The sequence below is a fragment of the Leucoraja erinacea genome, chromosome 2, assembly GCF_028641065.1.
Source record: "Leucoraja erinacea ecotype New England chromosome 2, Leri_hhj_1, whole genome shotgun sequence".
NCBI lineage: Eukaryota > Metazoa > Chordata > Chondrichthyes > Rajiformes > Rajidae > Leucoraja > Leucoraja erinaceus.
In genome coordinates, this window is record NC_073378.1 from 28506989 (window position 1) to 28517575 (window position 10587).

The window sequence follows — 10587 nt, forward strand, 5'->3', positions numbered from 1 at the left end:
ACAACCATCTTCACTGTCTGCAAAACCACTCACTTTTGTATCATCAGCAAACTTGCTAATCTTGCCCTGTATGTTCTCATCCAAATCATTGATGTAGATGACAAACAGTAACGGGCCCAGCACCAAACCCTGAGGCACACCACTAGTCACAGGCCTCCAGTCCGAGAAGCAACGTTCCACCATCACCCCACTGACCCCCCCTCACTGACCCACTGACCTTCCCCCACTGACCCACTGACACCACCATTGACCCCGTCTCTGAACCCCCATTAACCCACTGACCCTCCACTCATGACCCTTCACCCTTGACCCTCCCTCTGCTTCCTCTTGCAGGAGCCGACCCTGGACTTGATGAACAGGAAGATCCAGCCTCGACCCCGTCCGCCCCTCCCTGCGGCCCCCCCGGGTCTCTGGGGGAGGGGGTTGAGGGGGGGTGCGTGGGGCGTGAGCGTGAGGAGGGGGATGAGGAGGAGGAGGAGGTGCAGAGCAACAAGAGCCTGGATCTGGACCTGGCCAACAAGATGCTGGACTTCAAGCTGGAGCCGGGCCCCGGGGCCCAGCCAGAGCCCAGGAGCACCTGCCCCACGTGCGGCAAGAGCTTCAAGTACGCCGCCACGCTGGCCCGCCACAGCAAGGCCCACGCCGGAGACCGGCGGCGCGAGCTGCGGCTGGCCGGCAAGCGGTGCCCGCGCCGAGGAGCCGAGCAGGAGCCCGCCAACCCCCAACGCGGCCCCTGCGCCGCCCAGCGCGGGGCCAACGCCAACGGCCAGCGCGGGGCCAACGCACAGCGACGGGGCCCCTCCGACCCCCAACGCGTGGGCCCCGCCGACCCACAACAAGGGCCGGAGCTGGGGGGCCCGGAGGAGGAAGGGGGGCCGGAGGAGGAAGTGGGGGGGCCGGAGGAGGAGGAGGAGCAGCGGCGGCGGGCCGAGGTCCCTGAGGAGAGGAGGAAGCTCCCGGCCGCGGGGCCCGGCGCATCGAAGGCCGACAAGAGGAAGAAGGTTTGCAGCGTCTGCAACAAGAGGTTCTGGTCTCTGCAGGACTTGACACGGCACATGCGGTCACACACAGGTGCGTACACTCCACACCCCCTCACTCCACACCGCCTCACTCCACACCGCCTCACTCCACACCGCCTCACTCCACACCGCCTCACTCCACACCTCCACACCGCCTCCCTCTACGCCGCCTCACTCCACACCCCCTCACTCAACACCGCCTCACTCCACACCCCCTCACTCCACACCCCCCTCACTCCACCCCCTCCCCCCTCACTCCACACCGCCTCACTCCACACCCCCCTCACTCCACACCGCCTCACTCCACACCGCCTCCTCACTCCACACCCCCCTCACTCCACACCCCCTCACTCCACACCCCCTCACTCCACACCCCTCACTCCACACCCCCTCACTCCACACCCCCTCACTCCACACCGCCTCACTCCACACTGCCTCACTACACACCCCCTCACTCCACACCGCCTCACTCCACACCCCCCTCACTCCACACCGCCTCACTCCACACCCCCCTCACTCCACACCCCTTCACTCCACACCTCCTCACTCTCACACCCCCTCACTCCACACCCCCTCACTCCACACCTCCTCACTCCACACCTCCTCACTCCACACCTCCCTCACTCCCCCCCCTCACTCCACACCCCCTCACTCCACACCTCCTCACTCCACACCCCCTCACTCCACACCGCCTCACTCCACCCCCCTCACTCCCCACCCCCTCACTCCACACCCCCTCACTCCACACCTCCTCACTCCACACCCCCTCACTCCACACCCCCACACCTCCTCACTCCCACCTCCTCACTCCACACCCCCTCACTCCACACCTCCTCACTCCTCACTCCCACACCTCCTCACTCCACACCGCCTCACTCCACACCGCCTCACTCCACACCTCCTCACTCCACACCTCCTCACTCCACCCACCTCTCCACTCCCCCCCCCCACTCACACCACACCTCCTCACTCCACACCCCCTCACTCCACACCCCCTCACTCCACACCGCCTCACTCCACCGCCTCACTCCACTCGCCTCACTCCACACCGCCTCACTCCACAACACCCACTCACTCCACACACCACCTCACTCACCCCCCCTCACTCCACACCCCCCTCACTCCACACCCCCTCACTCCACACCTCCTCACTCCACACCTCCTCACTCCACACCTCCTCACTCCACACCTCCTCACTCCACACCTCCTCACTCCACACCCCCTCACTCCACACCTCCTCACTCCACACCTCTTCACTCCACACCTCCTCACTCCACACCTCCTCACTCCACACCTCCTCACTCCACACCTCCTCACTCCACACCTCCTCACTCCACACCTCTTCACTCGCCCCCCCCACACTCCACACCTCCTCACTCCACACCTCCTCACTCCACACCCCCTCACTCCCCTCACCCTCACTCCACACCTCCCTCACTCCACACCTCCTCACTCCACACCTCCTCACTCCACTCCTCCCCCCCCCTCACTCCACACCTCCTCACTCCACACCTCCTCACACCACACCTCCTCACTCGCCCCCCCCCTCACTCCACACCTCCCCCTCCATACCTCCTCACTCACCCCACCCCCCCCCTCACTCCAACCTCCATCACCCACTACCCATGTTCCCTGTGTCTCCGTTTATAGGAGCAAAGAGGTCCTTCTGCAGTTGTACAGAGCCCTGTGAGGTTATCCACTTTGGCAGCAAAAACAGGAAGGCAGATTATTATCTAAATGGCGTCAAGTTGGGAAAAGGGGAAGTACAACGGGATCTGGGGGTCCTTGTACATCAGTCTATGAAAGTAAGCATGCAGGTACAGCAGGCAGTGAAGAAAGCGAATGGCATGTTGGCCTTTATAACAAGAAGAATCGAATATAGGAGCAAAGAGGTCCTTCTGCAGTTGTACAGAGCCCTAGTGAGACCACACCTGGAGTATTGTGGGCAGTTTTGGTCCCCTCATTTGAGGAAGGACATTCTTGCTATTGAGGGAGCCCAGCATAGGTTTACAAGGTGAATTCCCGGGATGGCGGGACTGTCTTATGCTGAGAGAATGGAGCGGCTGGGCTTGTACACTCAGGAGTTTAGAAGGATGAGGGGGATCTCATTGAAACATAAAAGATTGTTAAGGGCTTGGACACGCTAGAGGCAGGAAACATGTTCCCGATGTTGGGGGAGTCCAGAACCAGGGGCCACAGTTTAAGAATAAGGAGTACGCCATTGAGAACTGAGATGAGGAAACACTTTTTCTCATAGAGAGTTGTGAGTCTGTGGAATTCTCTGCCTCAGAGGGCGGTGGAGGCCGGTTCTCTGGATACTTTCAAGAGAGAGCTAGATAGGGCTTTTAAAAATAGCGGAGTCAGGGGATATGGGGAGAAGGCAGGAACAGGGTACTGATTGGGGATGATCAGCCGTGATCACATTGAATGGCGGTGCTGGCTCGAAGGGCCGAATGGCCTACTCCTGCACCTATTGTCTATTGTCCTCCCCACCCCCTCCTTCCCACCCTCACCTTCCACTCTCACGAGGACCCCACTTCTTCCACCTCCCTACCCCATCTCCCCCCTCCTCCTCCTCCCCATCTCTCCCCTACATTCCCCCACTATTAATTCCCTCCTCTTTCCCCTACACGCCTCCGGGGGTTGGGGGTGGACAAGTGCAGGGAGAGTGGGGAACGAAACAGCTGATGGCCGGACCCCTCAACGGCCTTGATGTTCGAGGGGTCTCGGGGTTGCAAATCCGCGATCAGAGACGCTATGGACACGGGCAGAGAAATGGCAGATGGAGTTTAATCTGTTTAACCAAATGTGAGGATGTTGCACTTTGGGATGTGGGGGTTGAATGTAAGGGGAACATCTACAGTTCATGGCAAATCCCACTCGACAGTATCGATGTACAGAGGGATCTTGGAGTCCAAGTGCAACTGACCACAGTCTCCTGACATGTTTAAGAAGGAACTGCAGATGCTGGAAAATTCGAAAATAGACAAATAATGCTGTAGAAACTCAGCGGGTGTGGCAACATCTATGGAGAAATGGCTCTGAGTGTCTACCGCATCTGTGCCTCTCGGAATGTTATACACTTTCACAGAGTCTCCCCTCCATCCCCAGGTAAAGCCAGTAACGTCCGATCAAGGATAGTCCGAGGGTCATCGATGAGGTAGATAGTAGTTCAGCACCGCTCTCTGGTTGTGGTAGGATGGTTCAGTTGCCTGAGAACAGCTGGGAAGAAACTGTCCCTGAATCTGGAGGTGTGCGTTTTCACACTTCTGTACCTCTTGCCTGATGGGAGAGAGGAGAAGAGGGAGTGGCCAGGGTGAGACTGGTCCTTGATGATGCTGCTGGCCTTGCCGATGCAGCGTGAGGTGTAGATGGGGTCAATGGAAGGGAGGTTGGTTTGTGCCACTGTCTGGGCTGCGTCCACAATTTGCTGCAATTTCTTGAGGTCTTGGATACAAGCCCAGCCGCTCCATTCTCTCAGCATAAGACAGTCCCGCCATCCCGGGAATTAACCTTGTAAACCTATGCTGGGCTCCCTCAATAGCAAGAATGTCCTTCTTCGCCCATTCATTCTCTCCACAGATGCTGCCTGACCCGCTGAGTTACTCCGGCACTCTGTGCGTGTGTGTGTGTGCGTGTGTCTAGCGTGTGACGATGTGGTGCGTGTTCCTAGACTGATCGTTTCCCCGTGTGTTTTGGTGCAGGTGAGAGGCCGTACAAGTGCGTGACCTGCGAGCGCACCTTCACGCTGAAGCACAGCCTGGTCCGCCACCAGCGGATCCACCAGAAGGAGAACACGGCGTCGCGCAAGGCAGCCGCCGCCGCCGCCACCACCCCCGCCACCGCCACCGCCGGCACCACCGACGACGAGGAGCCGTGGAGGAGCGACAGCGACGGCTCGGGCGAGGAGGAGAGCGAGGGGCCGAGCGGCCGCACGCCCTCCCCCTGCTCACCCCCGGCGCTGGACGGGGTGGAGGGGCCCGAGGTGGAGGAAGCGGGAGAGGAGAAGAAACCTCTGACTATCTCAACGCCGGTTACGGTGTAACCCGCACTCTCCTTCACGGGATATCCCGGCACAGTGCTGTCCCCTCCTGTCCCCTACACCCCCCTTCCCTCCCTCTGCCCCCCACCCCCCCTCTACACTGGGGGGGGGGGGGGGGGGGGGGGGGAGAGAGAGAGTTCAAAGCTGGAGAACGCAGAAGGAAAATCCAGTGAGCTTCACACAGACTGAAATATTTGTACCTTTAAAGTGCCTTACTACATAATGACCATGCACGCCAGGTGAACGGACCCACCCTGGCGCAGACCGCGCGCGGGCTTACGAGCAACAACTCTGTGGAGTATTTAAAACTTCCTGTACAATAGAAACATTTTTAAAAAGAGAGACGCGACTTGTTCGAGGGGCATCGGCCGCTCCCGCCGTCAAAATAACTACAGATGGACATCGATCTACAGGCAGCAACTACTGAACCGTCTTCCGTCAACGACTTTGCCGCCAACACTGACAATCTTTCGGGGGGGGGGGGGGGGGACAACTACTTTTTTGGGGGGTTGTAGAATGAATTTTGGGCACAAAGTCGCCATCTCAGCGATTCCCTGCGGTTTTGGGGAAAGCCAGTCGGCGTCTGGTCCTGGTCTGGTCAGCTCTGGTCTGGACCTGGTTCTTTGGTCTGGTCTGGTCTGGTCAGCTCTAGTCCGGACTTGGTCTGGTCTGGTCAGCTCTAGTCTGGACTTGGTCTGGTCTGGTCTGGTCTGCTCTAGTCTGGACTTGGACTTGGTCTGGTCTGGTCTGGTCAGCTCTAGTCCGGACTTGGTCTGGTCTGGTCAGCTCTAGTCTGGACTTGGTCTGGTCTGGTCTGGTCTGGTCAGCTCTAGTCCGGGCTTGGTCTGGTCTGGTCTGGTCAGCTCTAGGCCGGACTTGGTCTGGTCTGGTCAGGTCAGCTCGAATCTGGACTTAGTCTGGTCTGGAGCTTAGTCTGGACTTGGTCTGGTCTGGTCAGCTCTAGTCCGGACTTGGTCTGGTCTGGTCTGGTCAACGCTGGTCTAGTCTGGTCCTGGACCAGGTCTGTTACTGGTCTGATCCAGTCTGGTCCGGTTCGGTCTGGTCTGGCCCTGTGAGCCGGCACTTCCCGCTGCCCACTAATTGTGTGGACTCGAAGCTGGAGAACAAAAGCAGGACCGTTGTCCTCAGGTCACCATCGATCTTCCACCGCCCGCCCGCTACAGTGAAACAGTCACATCAATTGCCAGCTGTTTTATTTTTGTTTCCCTCTCGTTAAATCTTACATCGGTATAACATTGAATTTATTTTTTAAAACCGAGTCTGCTCTTTACGTTTTAACACCGACCCCTTCCCTTCTCCTCCTCCCCCTCCCTCTCTCATCCCCCTCCCCACTCAACCCCTCCCCTCATCTCCCCCTGTGATCAATTGAGAATAAGCCATGGACAACATAGATGAGAAACACACACACACACACACACACACACCCACACACCTGAGTGTGATCCAGAGTGCCCACTAATCATCACATGATTTGGAGCTTGGAGCAAGTAGTCCCTGTCTGTACCAACCATAGCTTTTTTAATCGCCTTGCCACATTTTATTGATATTTCTATTAGCCGATATTTTTTTTTTTTTGATGTTTGATTGTGGAAATTATTTTTTTTTTTTGGTAACGTCCTCTTTTTTGGAAAACTGTGAAAAAGGAGAAGCTGTTCCTATTTGTATTGACCGGGTGAATCGTAGACTAGATTGCATGTTGGAACTCAATTTATTTTTTTTGTCTGTCACGTTTACTTATTTGTCATTTTTTTTTTTTCCCCTTCACCATCTCTCTCAGGGTTTTAATGGACGAGTTGTTTTTTTCTGTTATGTTGCATCTACTAATAACCGCATCACTTTTCGTTATTCCCCTTCCACTTTCGAGACGTGAGACTGAGACACAGATGAATCACTACAGGAGGCACTTTGGGCAGAGGGAGGAGAGGAGGAGGAGGGGGAGCGAGTCTAAGAAAATGGTTTACAGCTCGTTTAGACAGATAGAGGAGAGAGAGAGAGAGAGAGAGAGAGACAGAGAGAGAGAGAGAGAAATAGCCACTGCACTGAAATTAAAAAGCTTTTTTTTTATTATCTGAGGTTTAGTGAATTTCTGTCTTATTTCCAGAGAGGAAAAAATCAAACTTTAATGGGGGAAGTGAGAATACATTAACCCAGAAAACAATTTTTTTTTTTTTTTTTTAAATCCAGAATCCATATTTTGTTTATGTAAAGGGATCCTTTACTGCTGCTAAATGATATGTATACAACTGGTGTATTAAATACAAACACAGAATCACAGTTTGGGTACTTCCAATGCAAGATTTATTATAGCTGTTCTGTATCAAACCATCTAAGCAATAAAATGTTATACTTGTTACCTGCTGGACTATTTCTCTTTGAACATAAGACGTGGGAGTAGACTAAACCCCCCCCCTGTCCCACTTTCCCGAGTTCTTCATGAACTCTCCCGAGTTTTCCCCTCGATTCAAACTCGGGGGATATCAGAGAATGTCGGTAGCGAGCTCGTAGGAGTCCGAATATGTTTCATAGCAATGCCAGCCGTGGGAACTCGGGGTATCAGGTAAGTCGGGACGTTTTTTCAACATGTTGAAAAATGTCCATGAGTAAAAAAAAATACCCTGAGTACCTACGGACGGCTATTACCGTAATTCTCCGAGTACGAATCAAGGGGAAAACTCGGGACAGTTCGCGAGTAACTTGGTAAAGTGGGACAGGGGCTTAAGGCCGTTCAACCCATCAAGTCTGCTCCGCCGTTCAATCATGGCTGGTCTATCTCTCCCTCCGAACCTCATTTTCCAACCCTCTCCCCCACAACCCCGAGACCTTTATAGAAACAGAAACATAGAAATTAGGTGCAGGAGTAGGCCATTCGGCCCTTCGAGCCTGCACCGCCATTCAATATGATCATGGCTGATCATCCAACTCAGTATCCCGTACCTGCCTTCTCTCCATACCCCCTGATCCCCTTAGCCACAAGGGCCACATCTAACTCCCTCTTAAATATAGCCAATGAACTGGCCTCAACTACCCTCTGTGGCAGAGAGTTCCAGAGATTCACCACTCTCTGCGTGAAAAAAGTTCTTCTCATCTCGGTTTTAAAGGATTTCCCCTTTATCCTTAAGCTGTGACCCCTTGTCCTGGACTTCCCTAACATCGGGAACAATCTTCCTGCATCTAGCCTGTCCAACCCCTTAAGAATTTTGTAAGTTTCTATAAGATCCCCTCTCAATCTTCTAAATTCTAGAGAGTATTAACCAAGTCTATCCAGTCTTTCTTCATAAGACAGTCCTGACATCCCAGGAATCAGTCTGGTGAACCTTCTCTGCACTCCCTCTATGGCAATTGATCCTTGGTCATCTTTTTTGCTCCATCTCTGCCTCTCCCACTATTTCCACTATCTTTCTCTTTTTAGAATGACCAAACCCACAGAGAGCTGGAGTAACTCAGTGGGTCAGGCAGCATCCAAACCCACAGAGTGCTGGAGTAACTCAGCGGGTCAGGCAGCATCTGTGGAGAACATGGATAGGTGACGTTTCAGAGTGCTGAGTGGAGACCTGATTGTCGTACATACATATTTTTGGATGGGGGGGGGGGGGACTTTGGAGATGGGGCAGAGGTGGTTTATTGAGTTTTTGAGACTGACTTAGAAGGTTTCAACTGCAGGGCTGGACAAGCCTGGACTGTTTTTCTCGGAACATCAGAAGTCTCGATGAGACCTGATAGGTGTATAAAATTATAAGATGGTAGGGGAGACAATCAGAGCCTTATCCGCACAGTGGAACTATCAAATACTAGAGGGCACAGCATTAACATGAGAAGAGCAAACTTTAAAGGAGGTGTATTGATGTTTGAGTATAGAAGTTGGGAGGTTATTTTGCAGTTGCTGCATACAAGATGTTGGTAAGGCCGCATTTACATTATTGTGTTCAGTTCAGTTCTGGACACCATGTTATAGGAAATATGTTGTTAATCTAGAATTTATTCTTAGAATAAAGGGGAGGTCATTTAAGACTGAGGTGAGAAAAAAGAGTTGTGAATTTATGGAATTCCCTGCCACAGAGGGCAGTGGAGGCCAAGTCACTGGATGGATTTAAGAGAGAGTTAGATAGAGCTCTAGGGGCTGGTGGAATCAAGGGATATGGGGAGAAGGCAGGCACGGGTTATTGATAGGGGACGATCAGCCATGATCACGATGAATGGTGGTGCTGGCTTGAAGAGCTGAATGGCCTCCTCCTGCACCTATTTTCTATGTTTCTAGTGAGACAATAGACAATAGGTGCAGGAGTAGGCCATTTGGCCCTTCGAACCAACACCGCCATTCAATGTTATCATGGCTGATCATCCACAATCAGCACCCCGTTCCTGCCTTCTCCCCTTATCCCCTGACTCCACTATCTTTAAGAGCCCTATCTAGCTCTCTCTTGAAAGCATCCAGAGAACCTGCCTCCACCACCCTCTGAGGCAGAGAATTCCGCAGACTCACCACTCTCTGTGAGAAAAAGTGTTTCCTCATCTCACCAATGAGTTACAGACACTGAGACTCAACAAGACAACTTTGAAAAATGCAGGAAAAATGTTCCCAATGTTGGGCGAGTCCAGAACCAGGGGCCATAGTCTTAGAATAAAGGGGAGGTCATTTAAGACGGAGGTGACAAAAAACTTTTTCACCCAGAGAGTTGTGAATTTGTGGAATTCCCTGCCACAGAGGGCAGTGGAGGCCAAATCACTGGATGGATTTAAGAGAGAGTTAGATAGAGCTCTAGGGGCTAGTGGAGTCAAGGGATATGGGGAGAAGGCAGGCACGGGTTATTGATTGGGGACGATCAGGCATGATCACAATGAATGGCGGTGCTGGCTCGACTAGCCTCCTGCACCTATTGTCTATGTTTCTATCTATCTCCGTTCTAAATGGCTTACCCTTTATTCTTAAATTGTGTGGCCCCTGGTTCTGGACTCCCCCAACATCGGGAACATGTTTCACGCCTCTAGCGTGTCCAAACCCTTTACAATCTTATATGTTTCAATAAGATCCCCTCAAGCTCAAGGGCTGAGGTTCCTCTACCTCAGTGCTCGACTCTGTTCCCGTGCGTGACTCGCTCGCAGTGACACCCTCCCCGTCACCACGGACCTCGGAAGCAGTTACTCCAGCGGTTTGTGTCTATCTTCGGTTTAAACCAGCATCTGCAGTTCCTTCCTACACATTTCGTCCGCTCCACTGTGAAATCTGCACAAGGTATGTCCACCTTGAAGAAGTTGTCCTGTTCTCCCCTGACGAGGGTTCTGTAACGTTCTCTCTTGCTGCTCCCCCTCTGTGATTCCTCCGTCCATCTTCCATTCATTGTTCTTTGTCTCTCCACATCAACGTCTATATCTCTCGTTTCCCTAACCCCCCCTAACCAGTCTGAACAAGGGTCTTGACCCGAAATGTCACCCATTCCTTCTCTTCAAACATGCTGCCTGACCCGCTGAGTTACTCCAGCACTCTGTGTCTGTTTCCAGATACACAGC

The 10587-nt window shown here is 53.5% G+C and overlaps 1 protein-coding gene across 1 annotated transcript in view; it reads left to right on the forward strand.

The window, feature by feature from the left end:
* The window catches only part of rreb1a (ras responsive element binding protein 1a), a 55389-nt gene extending 49709 nt beyond the window's left edge, over window positions 1-5680 (forward strand). The window contains 2 exon segments of the mRNA XM_055653851.1: window positions 334-1071; window positions 4724-5680. Coding sequence (XP_055509826.1) covers window positions 334-1071; window positions 4724-5064 — 1079 coding nt within the window. The 3' untranslated portion in view covers window positions 5065-5680.
* Window positions 5681-10587: the final 4907 nt, after the last annotated feature.